The 26,616-nt window shown below is 50.0% G+C and overlaps 2 protein-coding genes across 5 annotated transcripts in view; one reads left to right on the top strand and one right to left on the bottom strand.

The window, feature by feature from the left end:
- Nucleotides 1–12,896, top strand: part of LOC127555997 (uncharacterized) — a 34,703-nt gene extending 21,807 nt beyond the window's left edge. The window contains exons 5-9 of one of the 3 annotated variants that reach the window (XM_051988793.1): nt 997–1,173; nt 1,975–2,091; nt 10,577–10,663; nt 11,045–11,192; nt 12,386–12,896. In XM_051988793.1, the coding sequence (XP_051844753.1) occupies nt 997–1,173; nt 1,975–2,091; nt 10,577–10,663; nt 11,045–11,192; nt 12,386–12,417 (561 nt within the window). In that variant the 3' untranslated portion in view covers nt 12,418–12,896. Of the gene's footprint in view, nt 1–996; nt 1,174–1,974; nt 2,092–7,357; nt 7,834–10,576; nt 10,664–11,044; nt 11,193–12,385 lie in introns of those variants that run through there. The other 2 variants (XM_051988794.1, XR_007952329.1) reach the window with 2 other exon arrangements.
- A 1,264-nt stretch (nt 12,897–14,160) lies between these two features.
- NADK (NAD kinase) overlaps nt 14,161–26,616 on the bottom strand; it is a 46,746-nt gene continuing 34,290 nt past the window's right edge. The window contains exons 3-12 of one of the 2 annotated variants that reach the window (XM_051988791.1): nt 25,938–26,021; nt 19,944–20,073; nt 19,299–19,407; nt 18,923–19,008; nt 18,512–18,614; nt 18,193–18,347; nt 17,941–18,040; nt 17,421–17,578; nt 17,023–17,105; nt 14,161–16,710 (exon numbers count right to left, since the gene is read on the bottom strand). In XM_051988791.1, the coding sequence (XP_051844751.1) occupies nt 16,563–16,710; nt 17,023–17,105; nt 17,421–17,578; nt 17,941–18,040; nt 18,193–18,347; nt 18,512–18,614; nt 18,923–19,008; nt 19,299–19,407; nt 19,944–20,073; nt 25,938–26,021 (1,156 nt within the window). In that variant the 3' untranslated portion in view covers nt 14,161–16,562. Of the gene's footprint in view, nt 16,711–17,022; nt 17,106–17,420; nt 17,579–17,940; nt 18,041–18,192; nt 18,348–18,511; nt 18,615–18,922; nt 19,009–19,298; nt 19,408–19,943; nt 20,074–22,166; nt 22,858–25,937; nt 26,022–26,616 lie in introns of those variants that run through there. The other variant, XM_051988792.1, reaches the window with a different exon arrangement.

Below are 26,616 nucleotides of genomic sequence, written 5' to 3'. Positions count from 1 at the left end.
GGCTGGCCCCAGCCAGGTCCATTGTAGGAAACCAGTGAATGGGCAGAATCCCTGTCCCAGCACATGGGGACCCAAGCAGAAAAGCTTCTGTCCTCCCCCTCCTGTTCCCCAGGACCTCCTGTCCCCCCCTCCCACCCAGGACCTCCTGCTCCCCCAGGACCTCCTGCCCCCCCCCCCAGGACCTCCTGCCCCCCCAGGACCTCCTGCCCCCCCAGGACCTCCTGCCCCCCCAGGACCTCCTGCCCCCCCAGGACCTCCTGCCCCCCCAGGACCTCCTGCCCCCCCAGGACCTTCTGTACCCCCCAGGACCTCCTGCCCCCCCAGGACCTCCTGCCCCCCCAGGACCTCCTGCCCCCCCAGGACCTCCTGCCCCCCCAGGACCTCCTGCCCCCCCAGGACCTCCTGCTCCCCCAGGACCTCCTGCCCCCCCAGGACCTCCTGTACCCCCAAGGATCTTCTGCTCACCAGGAGCTCCTTCCTCCCAGGAGCTCCCCTCCCTGGCAGGGTTCTGGCCCTGAGTCTCAAAGGGCTCTGACACAGAAAAGTAAATGTGAGATAATTGGAGGAAGGAAGGGCACCGCTTTTTCCTTGTGTGGCAAGCCCTCTGTGCTCATGCCCCGGGGCACTGGGCAAGGCTTTGTAGAGGAAGTGCTGCCCAAGCTGAGCTGTGAAGGCTCCGGAGGGAGGAGAGACAGCATACCGGGCCGGGGGGGGGGGACACAGGGGTGGCGTTCTGGGGCTGGGCACCCCGCCTCTCCCGGTCCCCCCAGTCCACTCTTCCTTATTCCTCTGCCTCCCTGTGCCAGGGCAGAGACGGCTGCTCCTCTGGGAGGGCTTCCTTGGCCCCGCTCGCGTGTCGCAGAGTCCCTGGTTCGGGGCCCTAGGCCCCAGGGGCAGGGGGCAGCGGAGGGGCCTGCTTGGCCAGCTGGGCCTCCGGCCTCGGGCTGCAGCAGGTCTGCGGCTCTCTGGGCAGCTGGACGCCTCTCTCCCGAGCAGGCCCGGTTCGTGGTGATCCTCCTCGTGGGCTTCTTCGATGTGATCTGTGCGGTGATCCTGATCCGGACCCAAGGCATGATGGCCTTCCGAGTGGGCGGGGCCCTGGAGAGCCTCCAGGCTCAGTACTTCATGCTCAATCTCTGCTTCTCCATGCTGACCTTTGACCTGCAAGCTCAGGTAGGGGGGGCCCAGAAAGCCCCCCTGCTCCCCAGGGTCGGCTTCCTCCCCCAAGGGATTCTGCCCGACCACGTCCTAACAGGGTCCTGGCATCCGGGGACCACTAACAAGTGTGGGCCACGTGGGGCCACAGGGGGGCAGGTGCCCCCGGGGACCCAGATGCGCCTCCCAGAAATCGCCCTGAATGCGCCCAGGAGCTCACGGAAGCAGCGCGGCCTTGTGCCATTTAAGAGAGCCGTTGGCAAGGCCCATGGAAGTGCCAGGGGCCCAGAGACTCCCGGCTGGTGCCGGCCCCTGAGCTTGGGATAGGAGCCCCAGGAAAGGAGAGGCAGCCCGGCCTCTGGCTGGCAGCTCGGCTGTTGGAAGCAGGAGTTGGGTTCAGATCTCACCTCTGACGTCCTTTAGTCTGCCATGCTAAATCAGAGAGTTAGTTGCCAGGAGGTGCTGGCAGACAGGAGCCCCCAGCCCCCCGAGGGCACCCTGAAAAGCTCCCCCCAAGATGTTCTGCTCAGGCCTTGAAACAGTCCCTCCTGGACTGGTGGCGGGCTGGGGGAGAAGGAAGAAGGTCTTCCGTGGGAGCTGAGACATTTCCAGGGCAGGTGGGGGGTGTGCTGGCTCCCGGCCAGGCTCTGGCCAGCCCTGGTGCCCAGGAGCCCATGCAGGGAGAGGGGGGATTTCAGGGAGGGGTCCACGAGGCAGCCCCTGGGCAGCCCAGTGCAAGGGCAGGATGTCCGGCCCCGGGCCCATGGGGGTGGGGGTCCCAGGCCAGGCCGGCCCTGAGCCTGCCATCTCTCCGCCCAGCTCTGCCTGTGTGTCCTGATCCTGACCTCGGGCCTGTACGCCTCGCTGCAGCACAGCCTCATCCTGGTGGTGGGCGTGCTCTGGGCCTGCCTCAAGGTGACCATCGGCATCCTGGCTGTGAGTATGGGCAGGGGGCTGTGTCCTGGGGGAGGGGAGGAGGGGAGGTGGGGGGCCACTCCCTGTGCACCAGTTCCCCAGGTTCCCCCAAGTCTCCCTGACCCTGTCTCCCTCTTCATTTGTATATCTCACACTTTGTTCAGCCATTCCCACCTGCGGGTCCCACTCTCGCTGGGTATGTGCAGTTTAATAGCTGCTTTCTGGAGCTCAACCTGTTCACAGCTCTACCAGTAAGGCATTTAGGTCCTTGTTTTCCCCCATAGGTCTTTGCATTTTTTCCCTTTTTTAAAAAAAATCAAATTTGCAAGTGTGATGGGTAGAACCTCAGAGTGCTTTTATTTTACATTTCTCTCATTACTAGTGATTTTAGAGCCCTTGATTTTTGGGGTTTTTTGTGTTTTTTTTTCATGTAGTAGCTTGGGTTTCATTCTCTTAAAACTGCTTGTTCGTATTCTTTGACCATTCATTGATTAGGGAATGGCTCTTGCTCTTAGAAATTTTAAATATTTTCTTATATGTAACCTAGGCATGAAACCTTTATCAGGGAGGTTTGTTGAAAATTCTTCCCATAGTTTCCTCTTTTTCTTCTAATTTTAGGTGCATTAGTTTTGTTTGTGCAAAAACTCTTAAATTTTATGTAATCAAAATTGTCCGTTTTCCTTCTGTGATTTTTCTCCGTTTTGCCTCTTTTCTCTTCTACTCCATAAAGCTGAAAATTAATTTCTTTCTCATTCTTTTACTTTTTTATGTCACCCATTATGATTAAGTCATGTATTCACTGGAGACAATATTGGTGTATACTATGAGATGGGCCTAGTTTCTGCCAGTCTGCTTTTCAATTTTCCCAACAGTTTTTGTTAAATAATAAGTTCTGGCCCCATTAACTGGGATCTTGGGGGTCTCACTAGGTTGTTGGACTTATTTGCTTTTATATGTTGTGTGCTTGAATAGTTCCTGTGATCAACCTCTCTCCTTAGCCAGTACCAAATTGTTTTGATGATTACTGCTTTGTAGTGTCTTTCAAAATCTGGCTCCGTTAGGCCCTCTTACTTTCCACTTTTCCCCCCTATTCATTCTCTTGAGATTCTTGACCTTTTGTTCCTCCAGATGAATTTCATTGGTATCTTTTTCTAGCTCTATGAAGTAATCCTGGGAGTCTGCCTGGCTGATTGACATGGCATTGAATAAGTAAACTAATTTAGGTTCTATTTTCATGTTTATCATCTTGGCTTGCCCTACCCATGAGCAATAAATACTTCACCAATTACTAGTGAAGACTGTTTTGTAGTTATGCTCATATCATTCCTGTGTGTCTCAGCAAGTAGACGCTCAAAATATTTTACACATGCTGTAGCCAATTTAAATGGAATTTCTCTTTCTCTCTCTTCTGGCTTCTTTTTTGTTGATAACATACAAAATTGCTAATGATTTATGTGGGTTTATTTTATATTCTTCAACTTTGCTGGAATTGTTAGTTGTTTCAATTAGTTTTTCAGATGATTCTCTATATCATCTGCAAAAAAGCAATACGTTTGTTTCTTCCTTCCATTTCTTTTCTTGTTATAGCTAGCAGTTTTAGCATAATAATGAATAGTAATTATGATAATGGGCTTTCTTGCTTTACTCTGATTTTACTATACAGGCAGCTAAAACCATAATTTGGTTTTAGATAAATGCTCTTTTTTATATTATAGAAAAAAGTTATTTATTCCTATATTCTTTAGTATTTGTAATGGGAATGATTGTATTTTGTCAGAACCTTTTTCTATATTTATTGAAATAATTTTATGATTTTTGTGTTCTAGTTAATTATCAGTTATGATCATAATTTTCCTAATATTGAACTGCATTTCTGCTTTTGATCCATTCTGGTCATAGAGTATAATCTTTGTGATATCCTATAGTCTCCTTTCTAATATTTTATTTAAAATTTTTATATCAATATCATTAGACATAGTGGTCTTTAGTTGTGTTTTTTTTTTTTTTTTTGATTCTGGTTTCATTTGCTATGATTTAGGTATCAAAATCCTATTTGTATCATAGAAGTAATTTAGTGAGAACATTTCTTTGCCTATTTCTTTCAGATAGAATTCTTCTTATTCATTTTTCATACTAATCAATTTAGCTTTTTGCTTCTTAAAAAATCATTTTCCCCCAAAAAACCCCGCTCTTGGTTTTATTAATTCATTGTTGTTGTTTTTGCTATTTTATTAATCTGTTCTTTGATTTTCAAGATTTCAGTTTCTTGTTTAGTTTTTTACTTGTTGATTTAGCTAGATTTAAAAATATATATATATATGCCCAGGTCATTGATCTGCTCTAAAAATTTCAAAAAAAAATTTTTTTGATACATTGTCTTGTTATTGACAGTATCTTCAATGAAATTATTATTTCAATGATTTGTTCTTTGACCCACTTGTTTTTTAGGATTGTTATATTTAGTCTCCAATTAATTTTTTTCCTCAATTGCATTTTATTTTTCTAAATACATGTAAAGATTGCTGAAAGATTGTGTTCCATTTTTCCCCTCCCTTCCCTACTAACCCCTCTCCAAGAAAATAATCAATCCAATATAGGTTAAATATGTACATTCCTTCTAAATATAATGCTATATTTGTCATGTTGTGCAAGAAAAATTAGACTAAAAGGGGAAAAAAACCATGAGAAAAAAAAAAGCAAGCAAGCAAACAAACAAAAAAGGTGAAAATACTACGTTGTGATCGACATTCAGCTTCTACAGTTTTCTCTCTGGATATGGATAGCATTTTCCATCCCAAATCTATTGAAATTGTCTTGGATCACAATATTGTTGAAAAGAGCCAAGTCCATCACAATTGATCATCACATAATTTTGCTATTTCTGTGTACAATGTTCTCCTGTTTCTACTCATTTCACTCATCATAAATTCATGTAAGTCTTTCTGGGATTTTCTGAAATTAGCCTGATTATCATTTCTTATAGAACAATAATATTTCATTACATTCATACACTATAACTTATTCAACCATTCTTCAATAGATGGGTATCCACTCAATTTTAAATTCCTTGCTACTACAAAAAATGTTGCTACAAACATTTTTGCACATGTGGATCCTTTTCCCTCTTTTATGATTTCTTTGTGATATAAACCTAATAGTGACACTACCAGATATTGTTTGATAGCCCTTTGGGCATAATTCCAAATTGTTCTCCAGAATGGTTGAATCAGTTCAAAATTCGACCAACAATGCATTAGTGTCCCAGTTTTCCCACATTCCCTCCAACATTTATCATTTTCTTTTCCTGTCATTTTAGCCAATCTGAGAATTATGATATGGTACCTCAAAGTTGTCATTACTGTAATAGTGACTTAGAACATTTTTTCATTTGAGTATAAATACCTTTAATTTCTTCATCTGAAAATTGTCTGTTCATATCCTTTGGCCATCCATAAATTGGTGAATGGTTTGTATTCTTATAAATTCAACGTGGCTGTATATATTTTAGAAATGAGGCCTTTATCAGAAACAAGGGCTGTAAAAAATGTTTCCCAACTTTCTGCTTCCTTCCTGCTTTGATTGTGTTTTCTGCATTAGTATTGTTTGTGCAAAAACTTTTTAAATTTAATGTAATCAAGATTATCCATTTTGCATTTCATAATATTCTCCAGTTCTTCTTTGATCATATGTTCCTCCCTTCTCCAGTATCAGCCTTTTATGGCTAAATTATGAATCCATTTTGATTCATGTGTGAGATATTGATTAATGCCTAATTTCTGCTATGTTGCTTTTTAATTTCCCAAGTAAATTTTGTCAAATTGTGAATTATTAGCTCAGAAGCTTCTCCAAATAGTTTCTAAGGGGTACTTTATTGAATATATTTTATTGCATTGTAGCACATAAAAGGATGTATTTAATATTTCTGCTTTTCTGCGTATTTGAGGGTCAATTTTTGTGAAAGTTGCTTGCATAGCTGAGAAACATGTATGTGTTTGTATATATACATGCATAAATACATTTACACACACACACACACACACACACACACACATACACACACATACACACACTCTTTTCTCTTTCCACTCAGTAGTCTCCAGAAAGCTATCATATCTAACTTTTTAAAAATTCTATTTAGGTTCTTGATTTCTTCTTCTTCTTCTTCTTCTTCTTCTTTTTTTTTTTGGTTATATTTGTCTAGGTTTGAGAGGGGCTAACTCTCATGAGATCTCCCATTATTACAGTTTTATTATCAGTCTCCTCCTATAACTCATTTAATTTTTCTGTTAAGTATTTAGTTGCCATGTCCCCTGGTGAATATGTTTAGGATTGAAATGTCTTGCCTATGGTACCTTCCAGCAAAATGTAGTTTCTTTCCTTATTTTTTTAAAATTTATTTAATCTTTTAATTTATTACTTATAAATGTTTATCATGTTTATTTAATATTTTTGATATTGCTTTGTCGAGATCAGGATTGTAACCTCCACCATTTTTACTTCAATGGGAGAAGCATAATAAAATTGTTTTAGTGCCATTTTTTAACTCTGTGGGAATATTTTTGAAGTGTGTTCCTTATAAACTATATTGTTAGATTTAGCTGTCTAATCCAGTTTGCTGTTCTTTTCCATTTTATGGGTGAATTAATCTCATTCAAATTCAGTTATGATTATTAATTGTTTTATTTCTCTCTCTTACATTCTTTTTATACTTTTCCTTCTGTTTTTTTTTCCTGCCTCCTCTTTGAGTTTGTTTTGCTGAAAACTAACCCTCTTTTTAATCTACCTTCTTTCTTATTCCACCCTTTCTGTTTTCCCCTTTCATTCCTATTTTCCTGTGGAGTGAACTATATTTCTATGCACAGGTATTTATGTGTCCTTCTCTTCTTTGACTAGGTCAGATGAGAGTGAGCTTCAGGTGTCACCCATTCCCCTACCTCTTAAAATAAGATGATTTTCCCCATCCTTCCTCTCCTATCTTCTTCCCCACCTGCTTGGTATATTCCTTCACCACTGGCCCAGTGGGACAGAACTATTCCCAGGCCCTTTGTCTAATTAGACTTTTTCTATGACTCCTCATAGAACTCTGAAGGGATACATGTGAGGGGATACAATTTAGAACGTAGACAATTTTTTCTTTAGTTCCTAGGGGTTACTCACTCATGTTGCCTTTTTTTATGTTTCTCTTGACTCCTGTGTTTGCATTTCACAGTTTCTATTTGGTTCTGATAGTTTGATCAGGGACTCTTGGAAGTGCTGTTTCATTAATGGTCCATTTTTCCCCCCATAGGTTTATGCTCAGTTTTTCTTGGTAAGTTGGTCTTGGTTGAAAGCCAAGCTCTTCTCTCCTTTTTGGCATTGGCTGCTAAGTTGTGTGTGATCCTGACTCACTCCTTGGTATCTGGATGCTTTCTTTCTCGATGCTTGTGGTCTCAATCTTGGCTCTAAGGTTCCTGGGTGTTTTCATTTGGGGCCTTCTTTTAGGAGGTGATCAATGGATTCTTCCCTCTTTCTTCTTTGTTCTTTGGTCCTAAGAGATCTGGGCAATTTTCTTTTCAGATTTCTTGAAATATAATATCAGACTTCTTTCTGAGTTGTGGTGTTCAAGTATCCACTGATTCTTAAATTATCTCTCTTCAATCTGTTTTCCAAGGTACCTTACATTTTCTCTTCCCCTCCTCCTCTTTTGACTGAGGTGTTTGTTGTTGTTGGTTGTTGTTTTGCAGGTAATTGGGATGAAGTGATTTGCCCAGCGTCCCACAGCTAGTAAGTGTCTGAGATCAGATTTGAACTCGGGTCCTCCGGACTCCAGAGCCATTGTTCTACCACTGCACCACCTACCTAACCTTCTTATGACTTAGTTTTAACATTTCTTGTTGTCTCACCGAACTTTTGTTGGGCTAGTTCTAATTTTCAGGGAGTTATTTTCTAAGTTTCTGCAACTTTTTTCAAAAGCTGTTTCCAAATCTTTCTTCCAGGGCGCTCATTTCTTTGTGTTTGTTCCTTTCTCTCTCATTTGCTCTTAAAATTTTTTTTTTCCTTTTTCTAATTTTTGTGCCAACTCTGCAGGAATTCTAGTTAGACTTGTACCCTAGGTACACATTTTGGGAGAATATGTGAGCAGAATTTTTGTCCTCTTGGGTACTTTGGGTTTTTGCAGAGGCAGCCAGGCTGGGTGGCTGTGAGCTTTCAGTACTCCCGGAGCGCTCCAGCCAGGGAAAAGTCTGCTTGGTGACCCTAGTCTGAGCCCCGCAAGTGTGTAACCTGGGCTTAGACGTGTGCAAGACTAGGTGTTGCCAGCCCCTGTGGGCCAGGGTGACAGACCAGTTCCCTTGGTCTGAGCCTCCTGGCCTGGCTGTTCCTCTGCAGGCTTCAGATCGGGCTGGGGGCTAGGGCTGGGACCCTGCTCTGGCCCAGGCTCAGAGATACACCTCCCATTCCTCGCTGGGCACAGCCAGGACTCGAGCTGGCTCCTCCACCGCTCCTAGACTCGGGCGTGGGAGTGTGGGTGCCAGCCCCTGGGTTTGTCTCTGTCTCCTTCCTCTCCCACCTCATAGGTGAGAAAGCTGAGAGTGGGGGAGGGAGCCTCCCAAAAGGAGAGAGCCGAGATTGGAGCTCAGGGCCCCTGACTTTGCATCTATCCCTGGGAGTTGTGGGAGAGGACCCTCAGCCTCCTTGACCGTCCCGGTTAGAAATGGGGCCCGGCCTCTGGGCTAGCCCAGGTGGCCCCGAGCTTCCTGGCCTCCCTGAGAGTCTGCCCTGGCCTCTGCAGCCTCAGCCCTCCTTTGTCCTTGGCCAGGCCAGTGAAGCCCCCTCTCAGAATCATGTTTTTAAATGTACAAAATAAAGTGCACAGAGCTCGAGAGGAGCCAAGTATATGGATATTTGCTTATCAAAATATTTTTTAAAAAGCGTGGGCCCGGGTCAGGGTTCCACCCAGAGCCTCGCTCCCTCCCCAGCTCTCTGATTGTGCTGGCCCCGACACCCTGATGAAGTCAGTGGGTGTGCCCGGTTTGGTTAAGGAAATCTTAGGTCGTCCTGGCAGCTGATGATGGGAGGCTCACTGTGGGCCCGGGAGCGCCCCCGGCGAGGGGGGCTGGGGACAGCCTACAGACCCCAGGAGGGTCTGCGTCCAGGGGGCCGTGGTCCGATCCCCTCTGGGATGGAAGGGGCCTGCCCAACACCCCCAGCTTGGAGAGGAGAAAGCGGAGAAGGGCCCTGGCCCAAGTCACGAGGTAGTAAGTAGCAGAACCAGAGTTGAACTCGGGCCCAGAGACCGTGGGTTGTGCTCCTCTCTGCCTGACAGCGTGGCTCCGTTCTGCCCTGGGCCGTGGCCCTGAGGGGCAGGCTGAGCTCCGGAGGGCCCAGAGCTGCCCACCTGCAGCCCTTCCCTGGCTTGTGACGGGCAGAGCCGAGGTGACCGCCAGTTAGAATGAGTCTGGGAATGCCGGCTTCCCCGTCGGGTGGACGGGCCCAGGGCGAGAAGGGAAGTGACCGTAGTGGAGAAGGGTCTGCTGCTGGGCAGCCCGGCTGTAGAGGAGACCCTCAAGTTGGGGGCAGGAAGGGCCCAGACCCGCAGGGATGGCTCAGATTCCGGCCGGGCCCCTGGGGAAGAAGGCCAGGATTCTCCCAGAAGCTTCAAGCAGGAGCTGAGGCCCCTCAAGCATGTGTGCAAGGCTCTCCAGGGGGGCCTGTGGGCCGGGCTTTCCTCCGACATCCCTGGCTCCGGCCCTCCGTGTCCCGTGCCTTAGCAGATCCGTGTGGCCCTCCATGGCCCTGTGGGCCAGAACCGAGGGGACCTGGGAGACCAAGGCCGGGCCGCTCCCAGGCAGAGCTCCCTTCTGGAGTCCCAGTGCCCCAGGCTGAGACGAATTTAGGGCCAGACCATAGACAGTGCTCGGCACCCCAGGGTGCTGCCAGGGGGATTACCCACAGGGCCTCTGGGGGCCAGCCACAAGGTTCTTCTTCCCCTTTTACAAGTGGGGAAATCAAGGCCCCAAAGGTGATGTGCTGTGATAATGGTAACAGCATCCAGGATGAGTCCCCATTTATAAAGCGCTTTACAGCCCTTCACTGACTCACCCTTGGGAGGCGGGCTGAGAGCAAGTTTTATTCCCATTTTCCAGATGAGGAAGGCCAAAGAGCTTGCCCAGATTCATCCAGGTGTTTGAAGGGGGACTCACCCCCAAGTCCTCCAGACTCCCAGGACTGCCAAAGTCTCCCAGAGTTAGTGGTCAAGCAGAAAGGGGACCTCCCAGAAGATCCTTTCAGTGCATTTCAAACCCCATTGTAGAGATGAGGAAACTGAGTCCCACAGAGACGTGTCTCCTTGCCCAAAGTCACACAGCTCGTCGACGCAGGGCTGCGATTGGTGCCCAGGTCCTCGAGCGGGCAGTGGGTCAGAGTGGTGGGCCCAGGGCCAGGCGGACCCCAGCTACTCCCTTCCCTCCACCTGCCTCTCCATGGGGGCCTTCACCAGGGTCTCCAAGGGACGTGGTTTTCGTTGCAGATTCTGCGGGAGCTGAAGGCCCTCGTGTGGATTTTCCTGATGCAGAATGTCCCGGAAGTGGCTTACCTCTTCTATCTCCTGTACACGGTGAGGGGGCCCTGGGCCCGGCCTGCTGCACGGGGGAGGGGGGAGGCAGTCTGCTCGGCCTGCTGCATGGGGCCCAGCCTGCTCCACGGGGCCTGGCCTGCTCCATGGGGGGCCTGGCCTGCTGCATGGGGCCCAGCCCACCAGGGCCCCAACTGTTAGCACACCTCTGGCCAAGACAGAGCCACGAGTTTCCCTCCAGCTCGGGCTCAGTCAGGCTGACTCTGCAGCCCTGGAGGTCAGCGACCAGCTCTGGCCAGAGCGGCGGCCTGTGGCTTGTGTCCCCATTACCAACTAGAGAAGGGCCAGAGTTTGGGATGGAGCTGGCCTTGGCCAATGGGCAGAGCCCTCCCTGCCTCTGAGCTCGGCGCCATGTCTTTCCAGATCAGCAGAGCCTGGGGCCAGGGCAGCTCGTACACTGGAGAAGCGGCGGCCATCGTGGGCTCGTGCATCTCTGTGGCCATCAAGTCTGTCTTGTTTTGGGCCCTGGTCCACGTGTATCGAAGCTTCGGCCAGGGCCTGAGAGAGAGAAGTGAGTGGGCCCTTGTTTACCACCGCCCATTGTCATTGGTCATAGAACTTAGGGGCCCCCATTTTACAGAGGAGGAAGCTGAGGTGAAGGCCGGGCCCAGGTCCTGACCAGCCGGAGGCCACGAGGGTCATCCAAAGCCAGAAGGGGAGGCTCCCTCTTCCAGCCCTACTGGGCCTTTGTCTGGTTTTTGGGCCCCGGGGTGACGGGGCCTTTGTCTGGTTTTTGGGCCCTGGGGTGACGGGGCCTTTGTCCCGGGACTGCCTCCTCCCCCCAGCCCAGCCCGGTCCTTTTGGAGGCTGGATTAAGGAGTGAGAGGAGGGGGGGGGGGGTGTGCTTAGTCAAGGACAGGAGATAAGGCCGGAGCTCCATGGTGGAGGCCGCGGCCTTCCCTGTCTCCCCTGGGTCTGGCCGGCCTTCCTCCCGCCACCATCCCCTCCTCCCCTCTCCCTGCAGCACCCACAGCCTTTCAGAAGGAAGTTTTCTGTCCTGCTCAGCAGAAAGCAGAGACTCTCAGGAAGTCCCAGGGAAAGGGGCTCCCCGCCTCCCACCCCCAGGTGTCACAGATGGGGGCCTGATGCCAGAGGCCCCGAGAAGCCCCGTCACCTTTTTGTTAACTGTGTAGTGCAGATTTGAACCCAGGACCTGGTACTTTCCTAAGAACTTTTCTGGCCTAAAGAAAACAGGCCGGCTTTTCCACCCTCAGCCCAGGGAACGGGCTCCCAGAAAGGGTTGCTCAGGGTGGGAACTTCCGTGGGGTCAGTGCCCCCATCCATGGGTGTGAACGCGATCGGGTCCAAGATTTGTTTGGAATGACCTGTGACAACCCCAGCTGTTCTCTGGGGTGGGGTCCTCACTCTGGCCCGCCCCTGCCCCCCAAAGTGCAGCCTCACATTTCTACCGCAGTGAATGGGTCCCCGTTAGCCAAGGCTAGAGCAGCCCCCTCCCCCTGGGTCTTGGTGGCCGGAGAGCCCTCCACAGCAGGCCTGGGATCCTGGGGGCCGGGGTCAGTGTGGCGCAGGAAGCCGGGAACCTGCCCTAGTGTCTCAGTCTGTGCCTCTGCTGCTTCTCAGTTCTCTGGGCCCAGAAAAGGGACAAAAGCAGAGACCCTGATGGGGGCGGGGGATCCTGCACGTTTGCTGGGCCAGGGCAGGGAGGGGCTGGGCCCCCAACACTTGTGTTCTCTCTCTCGCCAGTGTTTTCTTCCTATGGAAGGATTGAGTCCTGAGCAGTCCCCAGACCCCTCAGGGTCCCCGGGCCGGGCAGACGCCCCCTCCCGCTTCTGCCGCTCGCTCTCAGCAGCCCTCCTTGGAGGAGCACGTCGTCTTCCCTGCATGTGGCAGTGACGTCCGTCCGCAGCTAGTCTTGTGCCAAAGCCCGCTCCGGCAAGGCCCCGGAGGGGCCCGGGCCCGCTCCCTGCGGGCCGAGGCCGTGACGGGGCCAGCAGAGGCCCACGCTTCCCGAGCCCGCCCAGCCTGGGGATTCTGCGGGACCCCGGGGCCCCGCTTCCCTGCTGCACGACCGAGGGCCGGGGCCGCCCAGGAGCGCAGAGGGGCCCCCAAGAGGCAGTGCGCTTCCCTTGCCCTCTTTCATACTTGTTGCCTCGATTTCAGAAAGTCTTTCATACTAAAGAAACAAAGTTTTATTATTTTAACAAATGGAGCTTTGGTTACTGGCTTTGTATTTTTCAATAAAGTGTGCAGAACACACAGGCGTGCTGTTGGGGGGCGGGGGTGAGGGTGGGGAGGAGCCCCCAGGCCAGACAGGGGGAGAGCGACCCCATGGGACGGCCCGAGCCGCCTCTCTGCAGGGGGCCTGGCCAGACTTCCCTGGACCTCCCCAGCACCGGTGCCCCTCATCTGCCTGGCGATGGCGTCCGGCTCGGCTGTCTGGGGGCAGTGACCTCCCTTCTCCAGACGGTGACACTGAGCCCTGGCCCGGCCACCACGGCTCTGGATTGGTCCTTAAGGTCTGGAGGGATCTTCTGGGCCTACGTGACAGTGAGAGCCAAGTCCGACCCGCTGAGCTGGACTGGTTCCGTCACCCGGAGTAATGGCCACTTGTAAGGAGGGCTGTGGGACCGGACCCCCCAAATGGGCTCTCCTGCCTGGCAGCCAGTGCTGAGGGAGGGCCCTTCCACTGGGACAGGCCGCAGCCTTTCTGATGGTGGCCTCTGGACCCGGGCCTAGCTCAGGGCCTGGCACAAAGCAGGCTTAAATAAATGCTCACGGACTTGACCGGAGCCGGGCAGTCTCATCCGGATCCATGGCCAGAGTCCAACCCCCCCCCCCCCGCCCCCGCCCAGTGTTTGTGATGCTTCCTCAGCGGTTGTTCAAGGCTGGCCCTACCTGGCCATCTTGTTCCCTCTGCTGATTCCCAAAGTGATTTGTAAACCTTAAGGTGGCCCCGTTATTTTTGTCCCAAAGAAGTGAGCTGGTTAATGGGGGGGAGGAGGAACAAACCCAAACCACTAGGAATCTGAGCTTAGAACCCTGGGCCCCCCCACACAAAGAGCTCTTGGGGGGGGAGGACGCGCCACGAACGTGCTCTCCCGCTTTCCCTGCCCGTGGATGGTGTCTCCCTGAGCCCTGAGAGAGCGGGGCTGCCGTCCAAGCGCTCTCAGAACTCCCTCCCCAGGGTCAATGCTCCACTGGGATACCCTCACCCAGGACTCGTCACCAACCTCAAAGGGCTTCTCTCCCTGGCTCCTATTCCCACAGTTCAAAGTTGCGACGCTTCCTGTGAGCCTAGAACTTCCTTTTAAAAGGTCTACTTAACACCATCGGGGTGGGGGGAGGGGACGGACCCTCACAGCTTGTGGTCACAGCAGCGCCCCGAGTCTCGGCTTTCTGCTCCGCTCCCCAGTGCCCGAGAACCGAGCAGTCAGCGCCCAAGGTCACGGTCCTGCGGACGTCCTTGCACACAGAAAGTTAGCGGCCACGTAGAGGAACAAAAACTGTCAGAAAACCCATTTTGTTTCTTAGGAAAAGAGTTTATTGAAAGGATGTGAAAATAGTAATATATGCTTTCAACAATAATAAATTTCCAAAGTATTAACAGTATGAAACGTTAGGAATCTTCTTGAGAGGTTCAAAGCACACTAAAACCACGCATCCTGCTGCTTTCAGGGCTGGTCAGCACTTGGCAAACGTAACCAAGTTATTTCACAGGAAGGGCCGTTTTGCAGCCCCACGGGAACCCGACCAGTGTGCCGGCGCGGGGTCTGGGCCGCAGGAAGGCCGCCCCGTGTGCTCCCCGCCAGGGGCCAGTGACACGGCCAACGCTGGGCTTTCTGCAGAGGGAGCTTCTCCCACTTGGAAGAAGACTCTCTCCTCAGTTTTCTCGCTAACTGGGAAGAGACAGGGCATCTCCGGGGAGGAGAAGCCCGAGGGAAGTTTTGCATAATGGGCACGTTTTCCCGTGCACGGGACATCCCGAGTTCTCGGGGTCAGAAATCCAAGATCCCTAGGTACATCTAGGCATAAGTTACAGGCTGCGTTTTGGGAGGTCCGTGGAGGACCGGCCGCATCTGACTCAAATCTCGATCAGCCTTCCTGGCTCGATCATCCCAAACACATCAGAGTAAATGGCTTTTGCGGATTCCTGTCCTTTTAGACTATTTCAATGGAAAAAAAATCAGAAAGGAAATAGTTATCTCGATTAATTCCTCGAGGAAATAGTAAGTGTTGAGAGAGAGACGCTACATCGTACTTACACGTGAAAAATGAAGCACTAAAGCCCACCTAAGCCCACTCAGACCCTCGCCTGATGGGGCTCGCTTACCCAAACCACAACGCACCCCAAACTGCAACTTCACAAAACCTGTACAGACCGGTAATTTACATCCACGTACATAATTTCCAAGTCGATTCGACACGGTTCCCTTGAGAGCTTGGTTTTTGCAAAGCTCTCCCACCTTGAACGACAAAGCGGATCCAAGGAGGAGAGGGCAGGAGAGAGAAAAGCCGTCCAGGTTGCGGGGGATTTCCCGGCCCCCCGCTCTCCTCTCACTAACATGAGTTGCCGCCATCGAAGCCATCTCCTCAGCCCAAGAGTGCCAGAGCTGCCCCTTCCTCTCCCTGTTCCTTGCCCGCGGCCTCCTCTCTGGGCCGGCCAGCAGCGTGACCACGTAGGACCCCACGCGGCTGCTTTGCGTTAGGACCAATGCAGACCCTCGGGGCCTTCTGGAAGTCGAGCAGAATCGTTACAAAGTCCATCTCGATGGAAAGTCTCTTGGCGCGTGCTGAAGGCACCGTGGTTGCTAGGTGAGGAATGTGGGCAGTGTCCGATCGGCCTCCCGGGGCAAGGCCATCTATCCCGTCCTGCCGCTTTCTGGGGCACGGGGGAAACTGGGGACTGACCGGAGAGGCCTCCGGGAGCCAGAACTCCGGGCGCCTACGGGTCCGAGCTCTGCTTGGATTTTTTTTTCTCCTTTACTAGAGTTAAGTAGGGAAGAAAAAAGAAAACTCCCTCCGATGCTGGTCAATTTAAGGGGGGAAGGGATCCATGAGGGCCCGGGGTGAGGGGGAGCACCAGCAGCCAGAGCCATGGGCCCCAGGGAAAGGCAAGGCCGCTACTGACTCAGAGGGAGGGCTGTTCACATAACCTCAACGACAAAAACAAATCACAATCCTTCCAAATGACTACCCAAAATGTCCTTTTAATTTTGATCTCTGCAGAAGCGTTTCCCCTGATAGTCTTAGGAAAAATAAAGATAAATTATATGTACACAGAGGGGGAAAGTATTTTAGAATCATCTGCTGAAGGAAGACATTTGACTGTGATCCATTTATTCAAACATCAAAGAACAGGTTTTTTTGTTTTAGAGTCCGAAGGACAGATGAAATCATCCGTGTCCCCTCTGAATTTGAAATAGGCCGATCTAGGAAATCTCCATACACGTGGAATCACAAATAGGAAGGATGCAGACTATCGTAATGTCACATTTTTAATTTCGGTGTAGAAAATTGCTCTGAATTGGAAACTACAAATGAGCAGGTGGATTGGTGCTCTCTTTTAGAAATGCCGACTCGTTTCTAATTTTTCTTATTTTAGAAAACACAAAAGGAAACTGAATCCAAAACATTAAACAAAGTCAATTTGGTTGACAAAAAGACAATTTTTTAACTCTTTCCTTTGGCCAGTGGATAGGAAATAACATGATATCTGGTCATCAGCAGATCAGACAATTGATATGAGGTACATCACCGTATTCAAAAATAGATATATTATATCTCTCTATATATTTACAGACACGGACGCACACAGATTGGTCGAGTTCCAGGGGCTGGGGCTGAAGATAAAAGAACACATTGAAAGGATTCGCACACGGTTCCCCCCGGATCGTGGCCATGGCGGGGCGCCACCGGCCCCCTAGAACTCCTCTTCCTCCTCGGTGAAGTGGTTCTGCTTTTTCCGGACGTTCCAGTGCAGACACTCGGCCAAGCTTTCAAACCAGTCACTCACCGGGTCCCGGAAACAGATGGAGGGGAGAGGGTAACAAGAGGTAGTGATGCTGATGCTGAATACAGAGAGAACACATCCTTGTTAGGCCTCGGGGTCCGAGGATGCTGCGCCGCAGCTGACCACTGGGGGCATGGACCTAGCAACCAGCTCATACTGCCTTCCCCTCTCCCTGCCCCAAGCAGGAAGCCAAGTCCAGACCAGGCCCTCTCAGCTACTGAGGCCCACGGTCTACAGCCCAGGGCCCATCTCTGCTAACTGGGGAGACTCAGTGCTCCCGGGGGCCCCTGCCTTCCCGGCCAGAGCCCAAAAATGCTCATCGGTGCTGCCAGCCCGATGCCCGCCTCCTGGTCGGGAGGGAGATGCTCACCTGTCTCCATGGCAGATTTCTTGTCTCCTCCGCCCATCAAACGAAACCCACGCTGTGTTCCGAGCTTCCGGCGACAGTGTGATCTGGAAAACCAATGAGGAAATCCATCTGTCCTGGGAGAGCTGGGGGGAAGGGGTGAGGGGGGGCAAGGGTGGGAATGGCCCTGAGCCCTCTGGGGGGGATGCTGACAGGCAGTTGGGGCCACCCCAGGACAGGTGTCTGAGCCCAGCAGGGGGAGGTGCCATCATGGCATGGGGTGGAAGCAGCAGCAAACGGGGGTGGGGGTGGGGGGGTGAGGGGTGGGGGTGGGGGAGGCTCCTTCCTTGTGGCTCTCAGTGCTAGCTAACAGGGTCCCGTGGGGGCCACAGGACCGTCAGCTGCCTCTCCCTCCCACTGACCTTGAGCTCCACGCCGGCGGGCACTACAATGGGCCGGAAGGACAGCGAGTGGGGGCAGATGGGTGTGATCATGATGGCAGGGACGTTGGGGTGAATCATGGAAGCTCCGGCGGCAGCGGCGTATGCTGTGCTCCCCGTGGGCGTGGACACGATCACTCCTGAGGAGGGAACGAGACATGGTGCAGGTCAGTGCAGCACTGCTGGACGCCCGCGATGGGGAGGCTCTGAAGGGCCCGGGCACTCAGAAGCCAGGAGGCGGCGCTTGGGAGATCCCGGTCTTCAGCCTGAGCCTATGGCGTCTGCACTCGGGCCTGGCTGAGCCCTTCGAGAGGGTCATGTTTCCCACAAGAAAAACTGCATCATAGTAGAGTCAGTTGACTCAACTCTGCCCACATCTGCCAGGCTCGGCTGCACCCCCGGGCACAGGACCCAGCGAGCGGAGGGCTAAGCCGGAGGGAGGTGGCCTGGGCTCTTTTCCTCCCCTCCCCGTGGGCAGGACCCTGGGGCATGCAGGACTCACCATCCCCTTGGACTGTGGTTATCAGATGTCCGTCCAGATAAACGTCCACATTCGAGAGATACGAGGAGGGACCCCGATCAATCACCACCTCGTTCAGAACCTAAGAGATCACAGGGAGCGTGACCCCAGGAACAGTCCTTGGGAGGAAGCCCCGACCTTCTGCACGAGGCTGCCCGCCGCCCTCCCGCCCCGGGGTCCCCTCAGACGCCCAAGGAGCAGCCGCTCTCGGGAGGGGCCGTGAGTGTAGCGCACCTGGTAATGCATCATCAGCCTGTTGCTGTCCTTCTCCAGGCCGGTGGGCAGCACCCCGTTCTCCTCGATGCCATTCTGCAGCGTGGCTTTCTTTTCCCGGAATTCCTTGACCACTTTGACCTTGAGCCTGCTCCGAAGAACGATGGCAGCGTTTCCTGGGCCAAGCAGAGAGGGGGCGTCACTCACAAGCCGAGCCCTATTTTAGAGGGAGGGGGGCCAGGAGAGCCTGCTCCCCTGCCCGGGCCCACATGGTCCTGGCTTTGCCTTCACAGGGAAACCCCCCACCCCAGGCCAGGGCCAGCCCGAGGGGCCGGCTCACCTTCGATCACCTGAGTCACTTGGGACTGGAAGTTCTCAAAGTTGAATGGGGTGAGAAAGCCGAGGGATCCCAGGTGGAAGGCCATAACCGGAGGCACGCTGCCCTGCGGGCAAAGAAGAAGAGGGGTCACCAGGCAGAGATGCGAGTTCTCCAATTCATTCCCTTGCCTGGCCCTCAAAGCCTCCCTTACCCAATGCCACAGAGATGCTCTCAATGCTCCATGTGCTGTCGGCCTCCTCTCCCCTATACCCCAATGGACCCAAAACACTGGCGTAGAATGACTTTTGATCAAATATTAATGTTTTGTCCCCAAAATTCGTTATCAACCAAAATTTTGAAGTTGCAGTGTACCTAACTTATGCGATGGGAACGAAAGGAGCCCCCAGAGACCTGAAGGATTCCCAAGTTTACCTGAAAAAGTGAAGAAGCGTAAAGCAAGGTCCCATCGCCTCCCAGGCAGATAATGAAGTCTATCTGATTTGAGATGTCGTCGTAATCTGGAAAGCACCGAGAGCCATGCTCAAAACCACCAGCTTCCCAATGTGCTCCCCAGGTGCACTATGACGAGTGGGGTCGGGGGAAGCCCGGAGCCGCCCCAGGTGGAACGGGGCCCCCTCAAGATCACCGCCTCCCTGAAGCTCTTAAAGGAGATACAAACGCCCAGAAATATCCAAGCCGTCCGCCTGGGAAAGGGCTTAAAGGTCTCCGACCCCAATCCAACGCCACCCAGCCTGAGCTACTGTTAGGGAAAACCAAGGAAATCTTCACAATTTGGGGAAAGGATTACCTTCCCTGAAGGTGCAAAATTTCTTCTTCACGGTTCCAAAATTTTCATCATTCACTATGGCAGGGTCTTCTAGAACTTTTTTTTCCACATAAACAATCATGTTGTTTTCCTAAAAGCAACACAGCCAAGCACACTGATCATTTCAGGGAGGTTTGGACGCCCCATCAGTCGGGCTCACGGCGGAGGAGCTTGATTTTCTAGGGCTCCTTGATACTAAACCAGAGCCTCTCTGGGGGATGGGGAAAAACTGGATTTATCACTATCTTATTACTAAAGATATAAGATAAAAGATAAGAATTTCTGCATTTCTGCCCGCTGCACTTCTCTCTTAAGACCACAGTGACCACATGAAAAGCTGCGCTAGAATGGGATATTTGGCTGGGGTTTGAAGTCTCACACCTCACATTTACATAGAGAAAGGAATATGAAATTGCTACTTTTAGCTGATGGAATAGTAAATTGCTTTGGAAATTCAGAACCTCTAGACAGTCTAAACTTCTGAGACAGCCATGAACATGATTTCTGCTTTGATTCTTGCCCAATGAGCGTTCTCCTCCCACGCAGTTTGGGGTGTTAGTTCCTCCAGTCTGGGGGTTACAAAGTACTGTCCTTGGCTGTTAAGAGTTCCCCGACCGGCAGACATACCTCCATAAGATAAGCACAGAGGGCTTTAAAAGGCTGCAGGAGACTGGCGTCTCGTATCTTTTTTATTACAAGGACACTCTTTGGAGATTTGTTCCATGTCAACCGCTGGCTTGCTGGATCCTGAATGTGCCTGCATGGGAAAAATAAATAAAAACGTTCCTGCGAGGGAAGACAAAGCTTCCAAAAGGACAAATTTCCTAAATGAGCAGGAGGAAGAAGATAACATTCCTTAGATTCACTGCTGCAATGGCAGTTTAGCCAAGAACCCCTCCTTCTCCTTACCCTCCTTCTGGGCTCACAACCTCTGTGCCTGCTTTTTCGATGTCCCTCCTTAGAGGGTCAATAGTAAAATGAAATCTAAAATGATAACTTCCTAAAAATGTCCCCCACCCCGTGAGCAGCTAGCTCTTGTTCTCACCTCTTATCTTTCATCTACCATTCTTTACAACTCGGCTCAAAAATCTATCCTCACTCAAGCCCTGAAGTCTTTCCTGATTTCACCAAGACAAGAGTGGCCACAGGCCGACTTCCACTTTTCCTGGGCGTGGGGGAGCTCCCATCTCTGCACAGAGCCTGCTGTCGATCAAGGGAACTCACTGATGATTCTCTCAGTAGGTGGCTAGGAGGCAAGGATCTGTCCTTCCCTATGAGATGATTGGAGGGCCGGGATCAGAACCTTGTGTGCACAATAGGGGACGGGACGAGGTCTTCCCCAAGGTACCTCGGGGCTGTGACATGTGAGAGCCCTGAATAACCAGAGGACCCAGCACACACAGTCCAGGTGTTCCAATCTTGTCTCGTGAATGAATGAAACAATCACTGTTGTGATTCCCTAAAAAGGCCATTCCCCCCCGCCTCCCATCTGCAGTCCAGGTATGTCCATCTCCTGTTCTCATTACCTTGTCAGCATTTTGAGGGCAAGGCTACGCGAGCTACACGAGCAGCGCACCTCCTGGCCTCCTGATTACTATTGGCTAAGGAGAACAAAGATGATTTAAGTTATGGACTTCCACTTTCTATTTCTCCAGGGCTGCTAATAAGCAGTAAAAACTGAAATTTATTTTCTTTCCTCAGAGGAGAAAAGCAGTAGGAGGAAGAGGCACAAACAACCACCAAAGAGCCAATGTCTGTGGATCGTTTAGGGGACGTAATGAAGGAAGCAAGGCCTCTAATGACTAACTTCTCCAGCTAGCTTAAGGATCAGAAGTCCAGGAACATAGGGGGGAAAAAAGGTGCCTAAGCTACACCAAGAAAGATCACACTGGTTTTAGTGTTAGTATAAAGCAGCAGTAAACACTAGTGGACACCCTGTTCCTACCTTGGAGGAAGCCCAACTCAAACTCCTCAGCCTGTCTCTAATTAAAGACAAAACTCTACGATTTATCAACCTGACAACAGTAATTTTGTCTATTTTGGCAGCACTGATGTAGGGCTCCGATTATATCAGGCCGATGGCTTCCACAGATTTGCCTGACATTATAACTCAATAAATATAAATTATATATCTCACCATGTAACTACCAGAATGCAAATGTGTACATCTGTCAAAAGACCGAAGAGATTCTGGAAGCTCACCATCCTTGGAACACTCCTATCTATACTTAGCGCCATCAGGCCACAGGAAGCCCATCATCGCCGAGTGCTTGTAGGTACAATGTACCTCCAACATCTGCTCTTATGGGAGACGGGAAAGTCACTCCCGACAAATGCTGAATCACTCATTCCCAAATCCAACTTCCATCTGTTGTCAGGCATTAAAGACAATGGGTCTTTTGGGGATTCATCCTGAAGCTTCTCAAATGAGAAAACCTTTCAAGAACTACAATTGATTCTTGCTTTTATACCTGCTAATTCTGGCAAAATCTACAAGCTTACAAATTACACATTTATTGCAAATGCCACGCAACCCGATGCAACAGCCCCTTTAAGTTGTGAAGGCATGGGATTGGGGCTTGTAGAGAGTCCCACTTCAAGATTTCCCTTTCTCAATTCCATTCAACTGTGTTCAAAAACAATACAAAATACAAAATGTCTGATAAATCAATGTTATCTGAATCAAGTACTTGAGCACCAGGACTACACCCTAACATGTCTCAGAAATTTCATTATCTTCCAAACTTTCATACTTCTTCACTGGGCAAAGAATCCGGGCACAAGCATTTCTAGCCTTGCTATCAATGATTACCAAAATGCCCAAACACCCATTCTTTTAGCAGTACTCACCATTTCCAGGTATTTTTATTAAACGAGACGTCGTTCATAACATTCTTTATAATCTTCATGGCTTTCTTCCAAAATCACAAATAATTCTTGAAATGTTTCTCATTTATTTTAAGCAAGACTGCTGCCATTGTGAAAAGAATTTTGTTTCTCTTGGCAGGCAAAGAAAGGTTTAAGACAAGCTAACAAAGCTCAAAACACACCCAACTTCTCCCAGTTATGCATTGAATCAAGGTGAACTTGATTTCCAAATACTAAAGTTGTAATTCCAAAACACAATGCTAAGTCATCTTCTGGAGATTTTTAAAACTACTTACTAAGCCAAAAGAGCCAGCTGAAATCCAAATGCTCTAAAACCACCGTCCCTCATGTTATGTCTCTCATAATACGACCCTTTCCCTCAAGGACCCCCCCAAATAAAGTCTGCCAGATTGTTTCTAATGATCAGCACCATGGGAAAAATCGTGGGATTCTTAGCTCTTAAATAAGCTAGCCATCCAAGATCAATCTGCTCCTGCTTCTTTTTAAATCCCCCAAAGCCAAAGCAAAACCTGTCAGTGCTCGCAAACCTTATCTTGGCCTCTGAATAAAATGCTAAACTGCTCTTAAGGAGGGTGAAAGGGAAGGTGCCCGCCGGCTCCGGCTCCCTCGGGCCCCAGCAGCACCGGGCGACCAGCCCTGCCCACCGTCTCCACACTCAGCCCAGGGTGAAAGCCAGGGATTCTCACTGGTCTGGCTCAACCCCGTGGGAGGGGTTCTGGCCAGTTGGGCGGAGCCTACTGGAGTGTGGGAAGTCCTGGAAACTTGGGTTTCCAGAGTGTTGCAAGCCTCGGGTAGGGTGAGATGGTGGGGACCATGACCAAGAGGTTTTCCAAATGGAGAGGCTGAGGAAGGTTAAAACTCCACAGAACAATTAAGAGATCAATAGAAGCCTTGAGCAAACAAGGAACTGGGGAGAAGGCACAGGTGGACTCGGCCAATCAGAAAGTCTCATGGTTCTGAGAAAACCACAAACTTTAGCTAACCGGCTGATCCAGCCCAAATTGGGATCAGTGACCCGACTTGACCAAATCGCTACCGCACCTGCTTAATGGACTAACGGATTATTAAAGAACCCACCCCAGGAGTTTTCCTCCATTTTTGAACATGGGATATCTGATGAATAAGGGGGAAACATGGTGGGGACACCACAAACATTGTAACCCAGTCCGGTCTCTGAAGCCAGGGCCTGCTACATTTTCAGTGTATGTTTCTAACAGGAGCCAAGAAAGCAGGGCAAGCAAGGCCGAGGTGATTTAAGGGAGCACCCCTCAAATCAGAATTCCTCATTAAACTACTGTATTTATAAACTTAAACTATCAGGATATTTTACGCAGCTATTAAGGTGCCAAAAAGGAATTTATCCAAATAAGAAAAGCAAAACCCAGATTTGTTTAATTGTGCTGGAACCGCCCCTCTTCCCCATCCCCCCCCCCCAGGCCCATGGAGAGGGGGGCAGGTAGCATCTCACACCTTTATGAGCAAAGTCTCCAGGCAATGACTCCAGGCCTACAGGGGGGACTAGAGGAACCATGAAGGCCAGAAATGAGAGACAGCGGGGCGGGCCTTCTTCAGCACACCCTAGGGGATGTTTGCATGGAAAGAAGTCCAGAGGAGGAGGAGGAACCTGCCAAGGCACTTTATTGCACAAAACCGGGGCGGCTGCTGCTGCTGCTGCTGTTGCGTCAGGCCCCCAGCCGGGCTGTACATGACCACTTCAGACTGCAAGGGACTGTAAAGGTCATTTTAGTCCAACCTCTTCATCCCCACAAGATTACTGTTTCTAAAGTACCATTTGGTCTTTGTGACCAAAAAGGCAGGAACTGGTCTTTTCTAACAATCTTTTACTCCCCAGTTCTTGTATGTTCAGCACATTTTTTATGTGTTTACAGAGAGGCTAAGTTCTATCTCTCATAATATTTAGATCAGATATAACTATATCAGCCCCCGGACCCAATCAGCAAGCTGAGACCAATCTGAAAGTTAATTTAACCAATATTTGTCGAGTGCTCGCCATGTGAAAGCCTCCATTCCAAGTATTGCTCAACACCAAGAAGGTGAAAGGCCATCTTCACAGGAAGTGGAGACAGGGGAACAAGGGTTTGTTAAAAATTAATTATAACAATGATAAAAGTACTAAGGGAAAAAACTGAAATAGAAAGAGCCTTCGTTGTCAGTTGTTTCCCACTCTCTTTGACCCCATTTGGGGTTTTCTTGGCATTTCCTTCCTTAGATCATTTTACAGATGAAGAAACAGGTGAAGAGGGTGTACTGACTCGCCCAAGGTCATACATACAGCTATCTGAGGCTGAATTTGGAGTCAGGTCCTCTCTCCACACCGGGCCCTCCACCCCATGAGCTGCTTGAAAAAGCGGTTATGTTCTGATTTGGACACGTCAGTAAACACAATTCCTCACACACTGTTACATGTTCCTCGGTTACCTGATAATCTCTTTTAAATAAGGAAGCATTCCCTGTCTTCTCGGACAGTTACAAAACCAACCACAACATTGCAGGGTATCTTTAAAGAAGAGGGGGAAGCCGCTTTAAAAAAAGAACCATTAACAACCTCTCAGACTGTGTTTATGTGAAGATGGGAACACTTGCCTGACACCCTCAGTTCATTTCCTCCCCTCACCTAAGGCGCAGGATGAGGGATCGTCCCCCAGCCTGCTCAGATGACCCAAAGGCAGACACTGGAGTCAGACTTCTGATGGCTCTGTCACTCACAGCTGCAGGATGGGCCCATCCCTGTCTCATGAGACCCTCAATCATCAGTCCCACACAAGCCAAACATCTGCCTCTGTGCTCTCTCCTGGGCTGATGGGGGAGCAGCATCCCTTCGCTCTTCCTTCCTCCTCTGGCTGCTGTGACCCTGCTCTCTCCCAGGCCCGCGTCCCACCTGCCGGGAGCTAGCCCAAGCTCTGGCCTTTCTCTACAGCCTGTGCCTTCAGTGACTGCCCTGACACAAGGGCCTCCCAAACCCAGGGCCACAGGCTGCTTTCCAGAATGCCTGCCGGCGCCCACACAACAGACGGCAGCTCCCACTGAGTGCTGCTTTCCTGGTGGGCAATGCCAGCCGGGCAAGCCCCCCAACTTGCCCCGGCCGGGGTTGACGAGTCCTGTCCAAGCTGCTGGCATAGCTTCCTCCCACTTTCAAAGTTCCCACCTCCATCAGCCCCAACAGCCTGGAGTATCTTAACGGGCCTTGCCTCCAGACCCTCTTTCCAAAATACAGCTCCCACTACTCCCTTTCTCAAAGCCTCATTATCTACCAGATAAAATAGGAATTCCTAAGTTCAGCCTTTAAAGGCCTCCTCTCAATGGTTGGATTCCAACCTTCCTTTTTTGACTCCCAGCAAACTTGACTCTTCTCCCATTGGGCTGAATAAGTAATCCTCCACATATTGGCCATGATCTCCCCTCAATCTTCTGATTCTAGTTATAGGATTGGGGAACTTCCCTGAACGCCTGCCCTTCCTCTTCAGCTGGAACAGATTTCTCTCAGATGTCCAACTGATGAGATTTTTACATTTCAACTTCTAATTTGTCTTGTAGCTAGCGGTACTAGAACAGAGTACAATTTCCTCAAGAACAAAGATTGAGTTACTTTTCCTATTTATGTACCCAATGCACAGCCTTTTGCACAGTGGTGACTAAATGTTTACTGAAAATATCAATTTCCAACATCATAAAGTAACCCAGTTAAGCAAATAGGAAAAAAAGTCAACTTACATGATAGTCTTCGGGTTCTGAAGCATACAAGCCTTTGGTCCAAAAGTGGTCACTGGGCACGGCCCATGCAAAGAACGGGTCCTCCTTTTGGGGAGAAGGGCAGGAGAAAAGACAACATTTCTGATTATTCTCTTCAAATACAGATTTAAACAAATAGCTGTTTGGGAAAAAATAAGAAATTATACTAACTTTAAAAAGATGCAAAAGAGTCATCCCATTACTAAGCATATAATGCAAGAAAGTCGGTGATAAAAAGACAGACCCACAGATAAAATATTTATAGCAGCATTTGTTTGTGGTAGCAAAGAATTGGAAACTAAGTTGCTACACATCAAATGGGTAATTTCTCAATAAATGGTGGAGCATGAAAAGTAATGGGATATTACTGTGCTAGAAAAATGGATGCATGGAAAGACTTTTACGATGGCTGATGCAGAATGAAGTAGGGCCAGCAAAAACAATATGCAACAAGACTCCATTGATGTGAATGGAGAATTGTGGTGATCTTTTTCTTCTCAAAAAGCAGCCAGGTGATAAAAGTTCAGATCTTTTATTATCTCCAATATAGCCCGGTTAGCTTAGAGACCTATCTCTCTGCTTGGTTCCAAGAGCTCTTGCCACTTTGTCCTTTGCTTCTGCCTCTGCTTTCTTCAGCCTCCAGAGCCAGCACCAAGTTGAA

This window comes from Antechinus flavipes, chromosome 3 (assembly GCF_016432865.1).
Source record: "Antechinus flavipes isolate AdamAnt ecotype Samford, QLD, Australia chromosome 3, AdamAnt_v2, whole genome shotgun sequence".
In the NCBI taxonomy this organism is placed as follows: domain Eukaryota; kingdom Metazoa; phylum Chordata; class Mammalia; order Dasyuromorphia; family Dasyuridae; genus Antechinus; species Antechinus flavipes.
This window is presented reverse-complemented; position numbering and strand designations above follow the sequence as displayed.